Source organism: Mytilus californianus, unplaced genomic scaffold (genome assembly GCF_021869535.1).
Source record: "Mytilus californianus isolate M0D057914Y unplaced genomic scaffold, xbMytCali1.0.p SCAF_5, whole genome shotgun sequence".
In the NCBI taxonomy this organism is placed as follows: Eukaryota; Metazoa; Mollusca; class Bivalvia; order Mytilida; family Mytilidae; genus Mytilus; species Mytilus californianus.
The window spans coordinates 56,249,416-56,270,218 of record NW_026262701.1 but is presented as its reverse complement, the minus strand read 5'-3'; the positions used below and the strand labels follow the sequence as shown (position 1 = coordinate 56,270,218).

The window sequence follows — 20,803 nt, the reverse complement described above, 5'->3', positions numbered from 1 at the left end:
ACGTTTTTCAAAGCAATAGTTTATTACATTTAAAAGAATATGGGGGATTTGATGGAAAAATTGGAAAAGATTTTTGCAATAAAAAACATCGATTTCATTACAGAAATTTTCTTTAAGAAATTGTAAACATAAATAACTCACTTAATGTCATATGGTTTCTTGTCTACAAATAGTCCTTAACAACCTTTACAATCCGAGAAACCTCGTGGTGGGTCAATAAAGTTGGGTGCATCCTAGAATGTGTACTTGATTAGGTGAATTTTTATAGTTATTTTAATAAATATCTTTATTTATATTTATATGTTTTAGGGAAATCATTGCTCGCACTTCCAGCAATAACCCTCTTTTTATTGAGCACCAAATTGTCAAATAGAGGAGGAATAGGGGAAAGGCTGTGGATTTTTTTATAACATTTCCATATGTTTTGCACTGAAACAACAAAAGGATACATTATCCTTAATGATACTCCGAATAAATGCGTCTAACATTATACATGTAAGTCTTTTATATATTTTGTTTTCATCAATCGTAGATTTTAAATTTTGTTGTGTAACGTAAAATTTGGTTACATATATATGACATTAAAAAATATACAATTTCTTAATTATGAAAAGAAATCGAACTCTTGAATTGTTATTTTGAGCTGTTGTAAGGATGCGAATTCAGGGTTAAAAACCGCTCAGCTTATAAACTATAAGCCTGGTATATTTAATCCTTTTTTGTAGCTATATTAAGTAACACATTTAGGAATTGCGGGTCCGCAATGCTCTTCACCTTCTCACTTGATTTAGCCTTTTGACGGTTTTATTCGAGCGTCACCGATGAGTTCTTTATAGACAAAACTGGCGTACAAAATTATAACCCTGGTACCTTTTTTTCTATAAACATTTGAGTTTAGTACAGGATATCTAAATCGCAGAACAAAATGAATGAATGGCGTCTTTTTTTCCTGACGCTTCAAAATTAAAAAAGGAACGTCTTACTTCCGACTTAATCTAGCGTTTCCATACTGTTTTCTCAATTTCTAAAGAAATATTAAAATGGAAAATGCAGGACATGTTAGAAGATATCCGGATTGTTCATGAACACCTACTTTTATAAGTTGGTCACAATTTGGTTATTGGATTCTTCAACCAGAGTTTGAATTAATTATATATTATATCTTTGGATATATGGAAATGCCAATAGGAATAAAAAAAGTAGTTTAAGGGTTTTATAATATAAATTAATCAGGTTAATACACATTCTTTTTTCTTTTACAAAAAAAAAAGTAATATTGTTGTTAAGCCAATATTTTGCAAAGGTTTTAATTCTTAATGAAGGGTTAATATTTATTATGATCTTTATCTCAGGCAAAGTTAAATTACCGGTATCTCTTATTTGTGTCGTATAATGTTTTCTGTATGTGTTGAGTTAGCTGTTTAAAACATAGGCCTGGGTCTTACATTAGGCTTCTTGTCTTACGTTCGGTTCCGGCATGAGTGCGTCATCTAAATTAAGGTTAATTAAAAGTTTGAATATATGCCCTATATTCTGAATCATTGTATGTAAAATAATTATTTCACTGATAATGTCAGTTAAAACAAAAATATTCAAACATGTTTTTTTTTCAAAATATGGGAATGTATACAAATGGCTTACATATCTAATTATAGATTTTACAAAAGCCTCATCAATATTGCCATTGATTTTTAAAAATCTTAACAATTTCACGCATTTAACAAAATCACTAAAACGGCTAGTGATTTTCAACTCGCTAACAATTTGGAAGATTTTACAAAATCACAGATTTTACAAATTTACTGTAAAAAAATATACGCTTGGTATGATCGTACATTTCACTGAATTATCATGGTATTAACAATGTCGTCATATCCAGATATATTGTGTAGATATTTCTAATAATTTTAAAAAATGATTCAATTTGTAAACCGCGCTGACAGTTTGTTTTTAATTCGATATCATACACATGCATACTTCCATTAACAACTACAAAGACAATGTTCGTTTGTATAAGAGAGGGACGAAAGATACCAGAGGGACAGTCAAACTCATAGATTGTATGTTTACATGTTAGTTTATAGCTTTACTGAAATTAGAATGTTCGGTTAGTCTTTAAAGTTTTGCGGGGTTGTAACGTTTAATTTCGGTTCCAATTTCAAATATAATAAGCTTGAGCATCAGTGACAATACATGATTTTTTTTAAGTGTGTTGTTTGTTATAGGTTATCCAGTTTTTGCTATTATACGTGATGAATGCATGTTTTACTATTTTCAAAAATTTTGAATCTTCTATCTGGTATCATTTTTTATATTCTTTGTAATAAATATCTCGCAAAAATAAAAGTTCAATTATATTTCATTATTCATCGAATACACTGTTCAATCTATTAAAGTTTCGAAATTGAGCTTTGCTTCGTGGGAACTTTTCCTCCTGTACCCATGTATAATGTTGGTGTCCAGTCAGGGTTTGTAATCGCTTCTCTGTCTATATTAAACTTTGAAATATCATACTTGGTTTTGCCATCTATTGCCAGTTCACTTAGTATTTTTCCTAAAAGACTGGCAAATCTGAAAAAAAATGGAAAAATATGAAGTGTTCACTTTCCATAGGTTTCTTCGATTTCACTTAGGCAATTGAAACGAAAGACAAACAGAACACATATTACGCAAAAAGACTGAACTGTACAGTAACCACATCGATCACATAGGATCAACTCCTCCGAAAAAAAGGACAACAAACAAAAAATCAAACACAACGAACAACACATGGTCCAGATAGCCTGACTTGGCAGCCGCACAAAATATCGTGAGGTTAAACCAGTTGTACATGTGCACAAACCTCCCCCTTTTGCCTGTATGACGATACATCGTAAGAGTAAAACACATACTAAAAAAAATCACAGTTCATGTATACATTGTACATACAAGGATAAGATGTTTAGTAATAGTGTTTACTACAGCCTACAGTGTTGTGGTATTTGTATTTTAACTATTGAATAGATTTCAGCAATTTTTCTATGGTCTTTCTACGATTTATTAGTTGCTCACTGTGTGTTGACGGCTTATAGTTCGCACATCCAGAAAGACCTTTCTGTGACTTTCTGATGCTGGTTTAATTTATCTATCTACATATTATTGATATTGTATTACTGTACAGCATCATTATTTTTCATAATCAACGATCAGTGTTGTTATTATGGCAAGGAAAGTAATTAATGCAATGTTTTTATCATAAATGTCCTTATTCGAATAATTCTACATTAACACATAGTATACCACGCACTTAAACGCATGACCGGCTCCACAGCAAACGATCACATTATCCCATCCATTCCTAGAACAATCATCCACAACAAAATGGCGGTCCGGTGTCATCGTGTAAAGACATGTCTTAGTGTACATTATAGGTCCTAGGGACTAAAAATATTTTTTTATTCATAAAGAAGAGAAAAACTTTAAAATACAAATTGAATATAAATAAATTCTTCTTTTCGAGTCGGAAATATACTTACTGTGCCCTTTGTATTATGCAATTAAGAACATACTGTACAAAAACGTTTGATCCGATACATTTTGGTTGTCTTTTTCTGTATATTTGAACATTATTTCATTTCTAGATGAGTTTGTACACATATGCACTTTCACGATACTACAATATGTTGATATCTATATTTTGGCATGGCACAAGGTCATCTTTTTCTCTGACTGATAATTTCGTCTTAACACTAAATCAGTTAGATGTTTGATGTGTACTGATTGATATATTAGTCTTAGAAAAATGATTTCTTTCATAAGCTGTTATTGGCTTTGAATATGCTGTCAGTAACACTGCGATTACTCAGATCTGTACTTTGTGTCTTTTGTTACTACGGATGTATAAATACCCTGCCATGTCCGGTCTGTGTTTTTGTTAGATGTTTTTTTCTGCTTTGTATCTACCTGATGAGTTAAGCTATTTTCAGCTGATTTTTATAGTTTGTTCTTATGTTGTGCTGTTACACCAATGTATCAGCTTAGGGGAGGGTTGAGCGCTCCCAAACATGACTTTTGTGTAACCCCGCCACATTCTTTATGTGTCTGTTTCAAGTCGGGAGCCTGTAGTTCAGTGGTTGTGGTTGGTTCATGGCTGTTATATCTTTCTCTGTAAAATGTTGTGTTATAAATAAGGCCGTTAGTTTTCTCAATTGAATTGTTTCATATTTTTCATGTCGGGCCTTTCATAGCCGACTATACGGTATGGGTTTTTCTCATTGTTGAAGACCGTACCGTTGCCTTTAATTGCTTACATCCACTTCATTTGAACTCGGATGGATAGGATAGTTGTTTCATTGGCAATCATACCACATCTCCTAATGTTATATTATAAATATCTGGTAAATTGTTTAATATTTAGGGAAAACTTCAAACTAAAGCTTGTCTTACTATCACTTTCCTTGCGTGCCACTTTAATTGTCTCGTCAGGCACACTCATATATAAACACAATATTACCTTTGGTATTGTTCTCTTCAGATGTTCTATGCAGGCTTGTTCTCTTGCTTTGTCTGGTTCATAATTCCGTGTGTCAACGGCAACAACTGGACCTCCAGCGTCTATTCCAATTTTGCTGCCTGAATTCCCATGCATTGGCATCCCATAAAAGTCGTACTTAGGTGAATGATAAATCCATATTGGGTACCTTCAAATCAATAAAAATAGACTTGCAAGTGCAATTGATATGCAACAGTGGATCAAATTCACAAATATTTATGATAGAATTTCATTTTAAGCCAAAAGTTCATCAAGAGGTGTACAAATCTACAACAAGAATTCATTGAAAACTAACTTAAAAGTAATCGTGGTTTCCTTGTTTTCTATATAAATTAATTGTTGACTTCCAACGAGTCTAACCAGACTCATAACAGAACATCAGACAATTTAGGACTAGTAAAAGTTATCTTATATTAAAAAAAAATTATAATTAAAACCTACTTTGCCTTTGTGAAATCCTTAACATTTGGTGTAGCAAAATATGTGACTTGTTCTTGGGTAACATAAACAGGTATATGAACACCAATAGATCCAAGAACATGGTTTATCCAAGCACCAGCAGTGACAATTAGACGGCGACACTGAAATGTTCCTTTTGGTGTATGTACCTGGAAAGGATAAGCGATATTTTCGACGAATTATCTAATCCAATACGAATTACACAACACAAGACGATCTGCTTTATTTCGATTTTTTTCTACAATCAAAGATTACAAAATAGAAATTTTCACTGCTGAACTACTTCAAACTAAAATTTTAATTGACAACCCTACCATGTTAAGTAGAAGCTTACCATTTGCCCTAGCATTTATATGTTTTAGTTGTCAAAAATATGTCATTACAATGACGTTTTTTCTACTTCTTAAAAAAAACACCAAATGTTCGAATGTTTCTGGTAAGTCCAGAAAAGGTCTTCGCACTCACCAAATTTGTGACAATTCTAACTACGCATGCTCCTGATGAGGTCCCATTTTAAAATAAAATATATCAATTAATTAAATATTAATGACTACTGATTATTAAAAAGCTGTATACAAATATGTTGTTTGATACATTGAAACATTTTCTTTTTAGTATCAAAAACATATTTGTATACAATACATGTTTTTGTTATCAATTTAGGTTCTTATGTATTAAACAGACTTTAACTGCGTTACTCCTAAATGGAATAAAGATAGTCACCTTATAGTAAAGACGTTGAGACTTATGGGACCAATTAAATTTGGAAAATAAAATTAAATAAGTTGGATCTCCTACCGATTGTACGATTTAGTAGATTAACATAATACCATTCACGCTGCATTTGTGCAAAGACCTCAACAATGCAATTACTCCATCAACAGGAATAAAAATTAGCAATCCCCTCCCCTCATAAAAAGAAATAAACATTAAATTAAAATTATTATAAAGACAACTCGCTAACCATGCTAACTGCAAATGTTATCATCATAAACATACCAGTACTCTTCCATTAGGTAACTTTTCTATTTTCTGGACAGGACAGTGTTCTAAAACAGTAGCTCCATTGGCTCTAGCGAGTTGAACATGAACAGAGTTTGCAAGAGCTGCATCAACGAGCCCAGCTATTGGTTGATAAATTGTATCATATGTATCATCAATTTCAAACTGTGGAAATTTAGCTCTGAGTTGGCTTCCCGTTAGTCTTTCAAAACTGCCGAAATATAGATTAAATAAATTTGCTTAAAACAAGTCATCAAAGATCATTTATTGTCGTTCTTAATCATATTCGATACAGATTTAAAGGCGTCTTAAATATAGTTTAGCAATGTGACATTTGCATGTCAAAGTATACATAGATATAAGAAGATGTGGTATGAGTGCCAATGAGACAACTCTCCATCCAAGTCAAAATTTAGACCATTAAAGCTCAAAGTACGGTCTTCAACACGGAGCCTTGGCTCACACCGAACAGTAAGCTATAAAGGGCCCCAAAAATTACTAGTGTAAAACCATTCAAACGGGAAAACCAACGGTCTAATAGATATAGGAAGATGTGGTATGAATGCCAATGAGACAACTCTCCATCCAAGTAATAATTTATAAAAGTAAACCATTATAGGTCAAGGTACGGCCTTCAACACGGAGCATTGGCTCACACCGAACAGCAAGCTATAAAGGGCCCCAAAAATTACTAGTGTAAAACCATTCAAACGGGAAAACCAACGGTCTAATCTATATAAAAACGAGAAACGAGAAACACGTATGAACTACATAAACAGACGACAACTACCTGACTTAGGATAGGTCGACATTTGCAGCGGGATTAAACGTTTGTACATCAGATTCCTGACTTAGGACAGGTGCAAACATGTATTGCTTAATGTCTCTGCCAAAAAGTTATTGATCTATACTTCATGCTTTTATGAGATTTTAAGAACAAAAAAAAATAATCATGTTAATCATTAAGTGTCGATTATCGGCGTACAAGTAATCATTGAAATTAATTTCTTATATTACATTAATCTTAAACTTTACTTTACAAATCAACTTTCTCTTGGGCATTTATTTTAAAATCTGAAAATATACTTCAGAAGCACCCTGTGGTATCAATTTTAAACAACTTTTATCGACTTTTCCTATGAACAGTTTTACCTCGAGCATCACTGAAAATACATTAATTGTCGAAATTCGCATCTGGTGCTGTAAAATTGGTACCATTAAATTAATGTTGTTTTAACCAAATACATACATGCTTTGAACGAAGCTTAAACTCAGACAAATAGTGTTTTTCACTTCATAAAAACAAAGAAATATCGGGCGGCAGCTTGAAATTATGAAACTTATGAGTGAGGTCTTATAACAAAATATCTGTTATTTCCTACATGACGACAAATTAACAAGTGACATAGCCAAAATCTCGTTGTTCTTACTGTGCTAAAATCTGAATAATGCACAGCTAAGGTGTGCATTAACTACCTCAGATATACTCACAGTTCAAATGAACTCTTATCTTTAGGGGCGGATCCAGAATTTTTCAAAGAAATAGGGGCGTAATTCCATAAAAAAAGATTTTAGGATTAAACATTATATATTTTCTAATCAAATGGGGTCGTACGCCCTCTTTGTCCCACTTTTGAATCCGCCACTGACCTGGCAATCACGGCATAGTTGACCAATTAACAACTTTATATACACTTTGTTGTTTCAAATAATGAAATAGAAAGTGCTCCTCGTTCCTAAGAACATTTTATGATATGAACATTTTGAATCGTAAGTCAAACAAGATAAAAAAAAAAATGTAATTTCTTAAAATATCTTAAAAGCTGAAACCTGATTTGGATTAGTTTTTGTTCTCAATGGAATTTATTACAACTTTCGAAATATTCATTCCTTTTTAGTGACAATTTTTGAATCGAATTGAATGAGGTTTACATTCAAGTAAGTGCCAAAACAGACAAATAAAGTTACGTTGCACAAAAATGATAAGTAGATCTGTCTTCGATTAAAGTTCCTCTGAGCATATTCTTGAGTGAAAGAAAAGCAATTAATCTATACTCAATAATCCTTTCATTTATGATTTGTCATCCACAGATTTAAAAGTACATCAAACAGAACTAAAACTGTAGGAGATATTGGTTATACGCCAATAAGACAGCAATCAGACGACAAAAACCACATAATCTAGAGGGCAACATATAGTGTTCAACAATAGACAGTTGTTTAAACAATTATATGTCAAGTTTGAAATCGTTTATGTCGGTTCAAACAATCACTCACAGTCTAAGCTTATATTGTATTGTTATTTATCTTGTCGACTTTAAAGAAATCTTATTTGATATGTTTTGATTGTCACGAATTTATATAACAATTGTGAATAAATCTAACAGAAACAATCTAAGCTCTGCCATTTAAACAAAATTTTCCAAATGCTGTTACAAGTTAGGAGAAAGCCTGAATCAAGGACGTATATACGTCCTTGCCTGAATATAAAAAAAATTACTACTTAAATGCGTATTTTAGCTTTTCTCTACCCTACAAGCAAACTTTCCCAGGAGTCGAAGGATTGAATATAGTCCGAATATTTCCAAAACATTCATGTAATTGGTGGCGTCATGTGTTAAAACAGTTATTGACCAATCAAATCGGTATACGTCATTTAGTCTGCAAGGTCGGAATGACCCATTAACCTGAACTCCTACGTCGTTTGGGTCAAGAAGGTTAACCCGAGCCGTGCAGATAAAATGAGATATACCGGCTTGCTTGGTCAATAACTATAACGTAAACGTTCAGCGTCGCCATTGTCCAATTCACATATAATCTTTACACATACACTTACTTATCTAAATAAAACAAAGAAAATATTTAACAATTTCTTGTTACTGTCAACAATACCTTATATCATTTTCGGCCATTGCTTTAGCGTAAGCATCGATGACATGAGACATTTCGTCTTTCCTAGTAAATTGTACTCCTCCTGTATTGTAGACTAACTGTAGACCGGATTCCTTCTCTACTGCTTCCCATCTTTGTAAAAATAAGGAAGTAGGTAAATGAAATTAGAAAGATCGAAAAAAAAAACACACCGTGGCGCCGTCTATACTAGTCGCTTTCCGAAATTAATGGTCCAGAATATCAATTTTCTTATTATCAAACTCATCCGCCGTTTTGTTGAGTGAAAACTTTCTATTCAATTGACATGCTATACGAGTGTCTTGATGGGGTTTCAGAATAGAGTATAAGGGATCTTCACTACAGAAAACTAGGAAAAAAAGATAAAGAATAGAGAAAAATAATGAATAAAGAATAATGGGATGCTAAAATATAGAAAAAAAGAGAGCATAATGGGCAAAAAAAAAAGGAAAGAATGGAGAAAAACTGACCTAAAAGATCAAAGAATTGAGAAATAACGGACCCCATCCAGACCCTCCTATGGTTCATCAAAATAACCTATTTCTATTAATATTATCGTTTTTTTTTCTATCCAAACATTTTAGAATTTACTCCATTTTCCTTCTTTGTCATCTAAATCATATTTACATGCACGTCTATCTTAACGTGAAGAACAATGGAGTATACCAATTGTTTGTTATAAAATACTTACGCTTTGTAGGTATCTGGTGTAAGTTTAGTATATCTGTTATCGTGGTAAGCTAATCGTCTGTAAAATAATGACAATGATAAAAGGACATGTATTTTTACAATACGCACCACTGTCGCAATCTTTACAAATTGAACATCTATCCAGTTGTTAACTACCATCTGAGTTTGAACTTTCCTGATGAGGGTAAATGTAAACACGGAAAAAGGTCTCGTACGCACCACATGTATATGTTTGAAGTGTTTTGTTCTATCTTTTAAAAGTATTGTTCTCAATATTTAAGACACTCACAAAACTAATTGACATTTACACACTGTGCAATGCTAGTTAAAGATTGATTCGATCAACAATGTCAGAGTTCTAATTAAATAAGATACATGTATATCTAATTATCCTTATTTCTCTTAACACAATTCAAAGAGACCAATTAAAACATTTATTCGTTCATTATTAGTTTATATCTGTCACAATAATAAAACAAGGGAACCGTTCAATCAAATTAAAAACATGTAAAGTTGATGTTTTTCATGCTTGTTTTAGAATAATCAGGTCGTTGATTTTTTTCTTTTGGTATGTTTTCACTTTGTTTTTACTTTGTGTCAGTGTGCGTCATTTTATAATTAACTATAAGGAATGGATTTTGCTCATTGTTGAAGACCTCTCTTTGACATTTAGTAGCTTACGTCTCTGATGGATAGTTGTTTCATGGAAAATCATACTAGATCTCCATATATTTATGAAGGAACCCACACAATAATATATTTACATAATCCTGGAGTGATCTTGTGAACCTCCATGATGGTGTCCAAGTTCAAACTGTTCGAGACCGAGAACATCTATTAAAATTATACAATAGTTATAAATCAAAGCACATATTTAGCATAGTTGGAGTAATGCTGGTGGATGTTCGCTTTTGTATACATTTTCTAGTAAATAGAATTTAAGCGTATATATATCATTTGAATTTAATGAGGCAAAATGGTGGCGTTGGTTGGTTAATTAATACACAGCAGCTGTAGATTATTATGTGTACTTCATGCACAAGTGAATGTTTTACAGTATTGACACAGTTTTACTTGTGGCAAAAAGAGAAACAAAATCGTCGATAGAGATTTACACAGTTATTTATTTATAACATTTATATTAATGAATGTTAAAGGGCAAAAGATAGTTTTTATTCTTAAGCTGACTGTCCGGAATTCGTGTTGCATTTTGCCACCAGCCATTCTCCTTTGCGATAATAAAAAAGCAAATAAAATAACACCTTATAAAATGCATGCGTCCGAAACGCTTTTATAAATTTACTTTCATCAGGAACACTCAATGCCAAATATTTGAAAGCCATACAGGGATATATAAGTACCGAAACACGCGAAGAGCTGTACGACTGAAAAATTTTAGTAATAGCCGAAATTTCCATATTAGGTTAACTTTGCTTAATTCAAGGGAGTTCGAACCTTGCTCTCCATGTTCTGTTGCATCAATTGTATTTTTTAACATCAACAGTGGCTAAGTAAGTCATAATCGACAACACACAAAATGTATTGGTTGTGTGTTTGGTTCTTTACGGAATTACGTAGTATTGTACTTTAATAAAACGATATTTGTTTCAGGCTTTAGAATGAATGGCTTATTTTGGAGTTTCTCAAACGAAATTAGAAATGAAACCAATGTAAAGAAGGGTAATGTTTGTGATACCAGTAAGAAGTTTTGAAATGTATACTGTAAAATGGAAAACCTATAACACTATAACACAATAACACTTTAACCAAAACCTCTAGAGACAACTGTGGCGTATTCTCGTGTCCAAATCAATATTAAGAACCAATTATAAGGTTGTTTTTCTTTTTCACCTCTGATACAAATTTGTTCTTAGCGCTTATTGCAATTTCTATAATCTTTAATTTATTAATTGAAGGCAATACAGAGGAAAACATGATAGTGTTAGCTCTAGACATTTGCTCCCCGTTGTGAAATCATTTTTCGAATTTCGTTTCTCATTTGATACAGTAGTGAAAAATATGTCTATATTATTTTTGATTGATTATTGCTTTCTTACGCCTAGTGGCAAATATTCCATATAGAATTGAGAATGGAAACGGGGAAAGTGTCAAAGAGACAACAACCCAAACAAAGCAATGAAAGCAGCCAAAGACCTCCAATGGGTCTTCAATGCAATGAGAAACCGCCTCGGTGGTCTCGTGGTAGCGTGTTCGCCTCGAGTGCGGGAGGACATGGGTTCGAACCCCGGCCGGGTCAAACCACAGACTTGAAAAATTGGTATTTGCTAGGCACGCGGCATTAAGGATTAAGAGCAAAGACTGGTCGGGTCGGAGTCAGAATAATGTGTCAATGTAAGGTGATATGTCTTCCTGAGGACTGTTACCTTGTGAACTAGCACGTTAAAAATCCGGCTCAGGGTGTCGGTCTAGTTCAAAGCAGGGTTGATATTCATATTACATTAACATGTGCTTGTCCTGAATATGCATATTAATTTGTCGCTGGAAGTTAAGCAGCCAGCCATCATCATCAACACAGTGAGAAAATCCCGCACCTTGAAGCGGTCTTCGTGCACATTAAAGACGAGAAAGAAATATTATCATTGATAGATTCTGTCATTAAGGTCAGCGACATGTAGGGCGTGACATTTAAACTGCTAAGGTAAAATTGAGAATGGAAACGGGGGATGCGTCAAAAAGACAACAAACCGACCAAAGAGCAGAAGCATGTTTGACAGGGAAAAATTGTATCCTTGCACCAGACAACCTACACGGACCTCTTACATACACTGTAGTTGTTGTAAGAAGTCGTTTAAAAACGTCAATATCCGACGCACGCAAGCACGGATCTACATGTAGCTATTTTGAAAGTAGGGGAACAACATGAAACGAAAAAATCCAACCCCTGGAACACCTCCCCTGAATCCGCAAATGTACACGTGATTGCATTAACTATAAAATAAGGACAAGCTTATTTGTACAGTCCGCACATGTTAAACTGCCGGACGAAAGAAGACCAACGATGACCAAACATGTGTTGTATGACCAGTCAAGCCTTGATGTCACGAGTCCCATCTTTTTGAAAGGTATATATATCTATGATGTATCTACATGTATATTTGTTTGCCAATGGAATATTCAGTACATGCCATTATGGGACATTCACGATTATGGTGTGATATGCATGTTTATACGTAATGAATGTTAAGTGTCTATCACTGACGTATAATATGTTTTAGTAATATAGAGAAAAAAACTAGTATATACGTACCTATACCGGCTTTTTTTGAGAGCCAATATAGTGTCCCACTACCAACTCCACCACAGCCTACGACAATGTACTCAAAATACCTTCTTCCGTCCATAATGTTCTTTTTATTATTCTCACGAGATAAATTAACCTGACACACTTATTTTAAGATAAAATGTTCAAGGCTAAATAATCTTATACCTGTACAAAACCGTTCGTTCGTTTCAATGAATATACAGAATTTTATAATGAAAACACACTAGATAAAAATAAATAATCATAGACACCAAATTTGAATACATATGGATAATGTATATCATGTATATAGTTGTTTGATTTGGTCTCTAGTGGAAAAGTTGTCTCTTTGGCAATCGTATCTCTTGACTTTTCATAACTTATAAACACTTTAAAAAACTTAGATTAATCCTAAAAACTAAAAAAGGTAAATTTGAAGAATCTTTTCTAAAGAAAGGGGTTTTTTTTCGAAAAAAAAAAAGAAAATCATTTTTATACAAAAAGAATGACACTTTCATTGGCTAAACGTAATTGGTTAACTAATTTTTCATTGTTTTCTATTCTTTTTTTTGTATTTAAATGTTGCAAAATTTCTTATTGTATTCAAAGATTTTGTTTAATTTTTTTTACAGCAATTTACAATTTAACAGGATACGGTTTTATCAAGTTTTCCATTTATTTAAGCATTCCTCGTTTAGTATCAAAATAAAATTCACATGAAGTATTCAGAATGAGAGGATATCTAGAAAAATAGGTGCATTTAACCTTTCCCTTCTTAAAGCTGTACAGTTTTTAAGGGGTTTGTGTTGCTAAAGTGTTGTATATATGGACTGTGTGGACTTGTCTGTCCTTTTTCAGTCTTTCTCTTCGAATTAAGTTTTGAATGTCCGCTTGGCATCTTCTGTCTGTTATTTTTTTATAGTTTTTTTTTTCTTTCATTCCGCGTAATATTCGTGTTCAAAATGTTTGTGACTTTTACATGATTAGATATAAAAATAAGGAGATGTGGTATGATTGCTAATGAGACAACTATCCATCAAGTTCAAATTATGTGGATGTAAGCAATTAAAGGCCGTACGGCCTTCAACAATGAAAAAAACCCAAACCGTATAGTCGGCTATAAAAGGCCCCGACATGAAAAATATGAAACTATTCAATTGAGAAAACGAACGGCCTACTTTATGACAAAACAGTTTACGAAAAAACAAATATGACAGACATGACCCAACGACAACCACTAAACTACAGGCTCCAGATTTGGGACAGGCACATACAAAATGTGGCGGGTTTTAACATGTTTGAGAGCGCTCAACCCTCCCCTAACATGAGACAGAGGTGTAACAGCACAACATAAGAAAAAACTATAGAAATCACTTGAAAAACAACATCTATAAGGGCATAGTTGGGGGAACCACACACATTTTTAAACATTTCCTGAAAACATACATAATCTTAAGCTGCAATTTTAAAAATCAAGTGACATAAGATGAATAATAAAGGATCTTAGGCAAATTCTGTGTGAGTATGAACTCCCTTTTAATATGTGCACAAAAGATATCGAATGGTGGAGGGAGAAAGAGCACTGTATATAGAGCGCAAACGATCTACATGTACACATGCAAATATGGTTAGATGTCCAATGATGGAGGGAGAGAAGGGGCAACAAATACAAACATTATAAGTTATATGGATTGCTACCGACCCCCTATGGATCCATTGAGGGTTAGTAAAATCCATAGGAAGTGAGGCCATAGGCCGAGTCCCCTATGGACTTTATTAACCCTCTATGGTTCCATAGGGGTCAGTAGCGAACCGAATAACGAATTTATCGCACAGAGAGCGTTTTCTACCAAGTTTTGTAGAAGATATCAACATTTAATAATGAAAAAAAATAACAATAACAGTAGGAATTTATTAATACAACTATTAACAAGTATTTAGAGGATTTTCTTTTTTAAAAATAAAATTCGGAATGAATTTCATTTGTTTAATGTTAGATTTTGAATGATTGTCATTTTGCAGTTGTGAAATAATTGTGGACCGGCAGCTAGTCTTGTGTTGCTAACATTAATGGATGATTCATTATAATTAAAGTCCCCTAATATAGCGTTTAAATCGAATCCTTCGAAATCGGAATGCAAACTCTGCGGAGTGTTTGCTGGAATAAGAGCTGGTTCCATAGATTCATTTTGAGAAAGTGCTGGTCTTACAGGTGGTGCTGGTAGTGCTGGTCTAATAGAAGGTGCTGGTAAATCATCTATCTGGGCTGGCACAGCTCCAATAGTTACTCCCAGAGTTTGTCCCATTTGTAGCTTTTCTTGCATGTCTACCCGTTGATAAACGGATAGAGATTGTACGGATTAGTGTCCGGTTACAGACATTATCCGAGCATCATTAAACTTATTTTTTGATAAATGGAGGGAAGCGGAGTCACCCAAGGTTTGCCGATTGACTGATTTTATATACTGATCAACGGGGGACAACTCCCAAATAATTACTTGATTTGTGAAATATAAATCGATAAGGTATTGCGTTTATCAACCCCGATCTGAAAATTCCAAGCGGCATATCAGTCAACTCACATTGCCGCCATGACACCCCATATGAAATCTACTGACCCCCTACGGATCCATAGGGGGTCACCACGTTACGGCGTTAAACCAATCACAATGTAACTATTTACTCGAGGTGCGATAATTCACTATGCGTGATGCGTAGAAATGCGACATTAAACAGAAAACTACTTTTCTATGATGTTTTTGTTTTTAGGACATCCTATAGTCTTCAATTTAACTAAACGCAGAAGAACAATATATTACTTCTGCTACATGGAACACAGTAGCATTTGATTTGTGTGTTCCACGGAATATCCTTCGGGTTACACCTGATTTTACTCATGTTCAGCCAGATGGTAATTATTACTTTAAAAATTCAGATACTTTTCAAAAAATTAAACCATGTACTGTTAATATTTTCAATTGTTTAAAGACACCTGCTACAAGTGAATCAACTCCTATTATTTCTACTTGTAAACACAAAAAAGGAATATATTAATCACGACACCAGATTTCACTAGTAATCTAACAGGAAAAACTCATTATACTAAATCTTTTGAGCCTCTGGACTGTTCCATGGACAATGCCGTTTACGGAAATGAATGTACTTTGTGTGGACTACTTCATGTTAGTGAAACTCGACAAACTTTGCGCAAAAAGATGAATCAACACCGGTCTGATAATAAAGATCCACAATTCATGATCCTTTATCTATGAAAGTACGCATCATCGAGAAAATTTATCACCACACCAATAGCCCTATACTAAGTACTCCTTTCCGAAAAGATACAGAAAATTTCTGGATAAGGGAACTAGGTACTGCAATGCCATATGGTTGCAAAGAAAACTTCAAAGGAGTAGGAAATTTGTCAAGTCCAGCCTGCAGTGATGTTAATATAATGGCCTTATTTAATACTACTTTAAGAAACCAGCGTAGTCATGGGCAATAATGTTACCATCGGCCCAATGTAAAAAGTCTTCTAAATTTAGATCGCTCTCTGGAAGCTTTGATGACCTTCTTTCACATCTTCATCATCCGCTAGGGTTACATTTCATTAGAACTATTCTTTTTTCACTGCCGGTTAATTTTATAAAATGTTTGAGAGATTATGCACTTGACAAGGGAGGCATAGATACATTTTCTTCAATATACAGACTAGTCAGTATAATTTGTGATGTAGCTCTTTTTCGTCTTTTTAAACCAGTAAGATCGTAACCTTTACATGATGAAAAGAGGAAATTCCTTCCAGTTAAATTTTCAAATAAAGGAATTGATGCAGCAACGTTCTTCATCACAAGGAGGTAACATCTAAAATTCCACTTTATTTTCAAAATCTGTCCCTATTGTATGCTACAGTTACACCAAAACCATTGCACCTAAAGTATTTAACTATAGGCAAACATTGCAGGACCTTGATTTAGAAGAATACCTAAAAACCCTCGGACATGTGACTGTTCCCACTTGCCTTATATTTATCATATAGGCCATGTCATTACTTGGGATCTAAGCATAATAAAACATGAACATATCCGAAATGTGATATCTCATGGTTCTAAGTTTAGAGAAACCCCACACATCAATTGAAACCATAACTTCAAAATAATCATGGATTCCATTGAGGACTATGCCAGAGCATGGGCTAAACTAGAAGAAGTTGAACTAGACTCTTTGTCAGAATTGGTAAAAAAAATCAGGTCTCTGATAAAACGTCGAATTCATAAGTTGATAAACTGTGTGAATGATTAACCATAGTTCGTTTTAAGAGACAAAGAAGCTGTCAAATGTCTATCATCTCTTCACGATAAATATGTTGTTGTTCGTGCGGAAAAAGCTTCAAATAATATTGTCTTTGTATGTAAATCGTACTATTTCGTGTGTCTTGTAAAAGAATTAGGAATAAATGAGCACTGAGGTAATCCCACATACAAAAACATACCATTTGACAAGGATGAGATTTTGGCGAATTATAAGTCCTTCGTGGCTTCAATACACTTTATGTTAATGCAGATCTGAGGACTAACCTTGTTTGTATTGGATACCTTAGCTTCACAAAATTCCGTACAAACAACGGTACAATGGCGGCTTATCTGCATGTTCTACAAAGGAATTGTCCATTAGGTTGACAAACATTCTGTCCCCAGTGAAAGAGGGTCTTCAGAAATACTGTGAAACTGTTTATGCGCGTAGTGGTATTAACAATATGTGGATTCTAAAAAAACTCTAAAGAACTTCTGGATAATTTTATATTTCAATCTTTCTCTGAAATCGATTCTATCAAAACATTTGATTTTTCAACCCTGTATACCACCATTCCCCATGTGAAATTGAAAAATCGTCTAAAAGAAATAATCCACAATGCTTTTTAATATAAAAATGGTAGCATACACCATAGACCATATTTTGTTAATAGTGAAAAAAAAGGTAAAACATTCTACACAGAGGAACAAGTGATCAGTATGCTGGAGTTTCTTATTGACAACATATTTGTTGAATTTGCAGGTAAACTTTTCAACAAATTGTCGGAATTCCTATGGGAACGAACTGTGAGCCTCTCCTTGCCGACCTCTTCTTATTTTCATACGAGTCTAAGTTCATTCAAAAACAAGAAGATCAAAGAAGCCAGGTCATTAAATTTCACATTCAGATATATTGATGATGTTCTTTCCATAAACAGTCCAAACTTTTCTGAGTGAGTTCAATTAGTTTATCAGTTTAGAAATTAAAAGAATAACAGACACGACTTCCTCCGCCTCATTTTTAGTCTTATGCCTCGAATGTGACATCAGCGGTCATCTCAGTAACAGCATCTATGATAAACGAGACGATTTTAATTTTGAAATTATCAATTTCCCCCACCTTAGTAGCAATTTACCAACTTCACCTGCATATGGGACATATATTTCCCAACTCATTCGGTATTCAAGAGCTTGCAGCTGCTACTCAGACTTTGTAAAACGTCGACAGTGTCTTAGCAAAAAGTTGATGAACCATGGTTATGTCAAAGAACGTCTCGTCCTTTTTCTAAAAAAGTTAATCGGAAGATACCCAGACCTTGTTGATAAATATTCCGTATCAACTTCACAAATAATACATGATGGTCTTGATGTACATGTATAGATTCTAGGTACTGACGTTGTTTATCATCTTAATTACGTGTTATAGTGTTCTTTTATTTGTCTTTGTAAACTGTTAACGTTTACTGTTTGGTCCATTTTTGGTAATATCCTTTAGACGTGGCTCGGTACTTGTACATCCCGCCATTGTGTTGTGATGTTGTCATTTTTTGTATTCTTGTGTTTAAATGTTGCGTATGTGCTTTGTCTATATGCCATTTTGTTTTTCTTTGTTGACATATTTGTTTGTTTTTATAGTGATTGAGATTATAACACAATATTGACTGCTGAACCCCTATTTTTGACATTTTTACCTATTATGTCTGTTTGTTTTGTTTCACACATTGTTGTCAATATAATGGAATATTATGCGACTGTCATACAAGTGAGAGGTTTAGTTAGCTTTAAAACCAGGTTTATTCCACCATTTTCTACATACGAACATGCCTGTACCAAGTCAGGAATATGACAGTTGTTTTCCATTCGTTTGATGTGTTTGAGCTTTTGATTTTGCCAATTGTTAAGGGACTTTCCGTTTTGAATTTTCCTTGGAGTTCGGTATTTTTTTTTGTTTTACTTTTTACATATATTTCGTAATCAACATTTAATTTCTTTGCTGTCAAAATTTCTAATGTTTCCTACACTTTGTTTGCAAGACATATCACTTTATAAAAAGTTTAACTAACAAAGTATTACACAGTAGGGGTGTGTTACTTTCGTTGTCTTAGTAAAGTCCCGTTGTTCCAAAGCATCCAATATTATAAACATAACAAGCAGGGTCGCAGTGAACCAGTCATTCATAGCAGCAAAATTAGTCTTTATGTTAATTATCCATATAAAACAAAATATACGCCGTGATGTCTTTCCATATTTTTGTCAGGTTGCTGTTTCATTGATGTGCTCTCCAAATTTTATTTTATTTTCACTTAGGCATAAATAAGACATTATTTATATACCACATTAACAAATAAATTCAATGGTTACCTATTTTTTAACTGTTTTTAAGTTTCCTTTTAAATTAGAAGATGCTAGGGATTCATCTCATAAGTGAAGCTGGCAAATGTATGTGTTCAAGTAAACGTGATTTTTCCATAGCATCTGTAATAATAATTCAAAACTATTTACGATGCAACCAACAACCACTGATGTTAATAAATGACCAAAATTATAACGATTAATGATTTGATTGTTGGCATTTATCATTACTTTCGGCGCTCTTTGTTTTATCATGGCGACCTACTTTGGTAACTCGGTTACCAAGGCCCTTTCTTATTACAAACCTAATTTCAGCTGTACTTGTTTCATTCACATAGTGGCGATATAAAAGACTTTAATATTTTCAATGATTTTTATTGTCAAAATCTATCTTTCTCCGTATTTGTATGAAATACGCATTTAAATCATAATTTTCTGTAAACATGGGGAATATGAAATCTTTTCGAAACCACGAAGTTAACAGATGAAGCTGTGATACTATGAATTTAATAATCGGTTAAAGAACTTCATTTGAATAAATGTTGAAGAAATTGGTCACATCTATGTGTTGCTTTAAAAAAAAGCATTGTAAGACGTTTGCACTTTCTAACAAAAAGAAATGATGTCGATCCGAGAGATAATATTTAATTATTTCCAACATACTTTTGTTTTGGGTTATAAACTTCTTTCATATATATAATTGTTTTTATAAATACTCAACAATTGCCAAAATCGATAAAAAAAAAAATGCTTTTCAAAAATAAGCCAACATAATGTTCGATTCTGAAAGTACTTTATGTTTAGCTACGAAAATGTGAATTTAAATAAAGATTGAAAGACTTTTTGAAAATGGCCCTAATGTGAAAAAATTCAGAGAAAATTGGCCCAACAAATTTAATTAAGTATGCTCAATATAAACAATCAACATAGTAAATATGTTATTTCAGTAATGTCAAAAATATTTTTACACTATTTACATTGATCATATTTTTGAAAGTCTACAGAATGTTTCTAACTGTTTGATTTCTGAATTTCTAGCCGATCATTTAATATTATACAAAAAGGCTGTTCCACATGAATTCGTTACCAGTAGAATATTTCTACCTTTGTCAAAATAGATACCATAAGGGTATTTAATCTCATTTTCTTCTGATAACAATCGACGCGCGTGCTTTCCATCTGGTGAAAGTTCGACGAGACTGTTATTTCCATAGGATACCACGTACACGTTGGAATCTTTATCAACTGCTACTCCATGAACCCATTTCAAAATTGATTCGTCTTTGTATTCCCAAACCTTCTGTC

The 20,803-nt window shown here is 33.3% G+C and overlaps 1 protein-coding gene across 1 annotated transcript; it reads right to left on the bottom strand.

Moving 5' to 3' along the window:
* Window positions 1–1,918: 1,918 nt before the first annotated feature.
* Window positions 1,919–12,990, bottom strand: LOC127702914 (monomeric sarcosine oxidase-like). The gene is made up of 9 exons (XM_052207223.1): window positions 12,861–12,990; window positions 10,357–10,426; window positions 9,594–9,650; window positions 8,885–9,016; window positions 5,990–6,203; window positions 4,973–5,139; window positions 4,493–4,679; window positions 3,287–3,420; window positions 1,919–2,571 (listed from the first exon to the last, which is right to left on the bottom strand). The coding sequence occupies exons 1-9, from the start codon at window positions 12,952–12,954 to the stop codon at window positions 2,391–2,393; spliced, it is 1,236 nt and encodes a 411-aa protein (XP_052063183.1). The 5' UTR covers window positions 12,955–12,990; the 3' UTR covers window positions 1,919–2,390.
* Between the last annotated feature and the right edge of the window lie 7,813 nt (window positions 12,991–20,803).

Excerpts from the sequence above, each read along its gene's own strand:
- LOC127702914 (XM_052207223.1), bottom strand. The coding sequence starts at position 12,954 with ATGGACGGAAGAAGGTATTTTGAGTACATTGTCGTAGGCTGTGGTGGA. Across the intron at positions 10,427-12,860 it reads CTCAAAAAAAGCCGGTATAG|ATGTTCTCGGTCTCGAACAG; the intron begins GTACGTATATAC and ends TAATTTTAATAG. Across the intron at positions 5,140-5,989 it reads TACCTAATGGAAGAGTACTG|GTACATACACCAAAAGGAAC; the intron begins GTATGTTTATGA and ends TATCCTTTCCAG.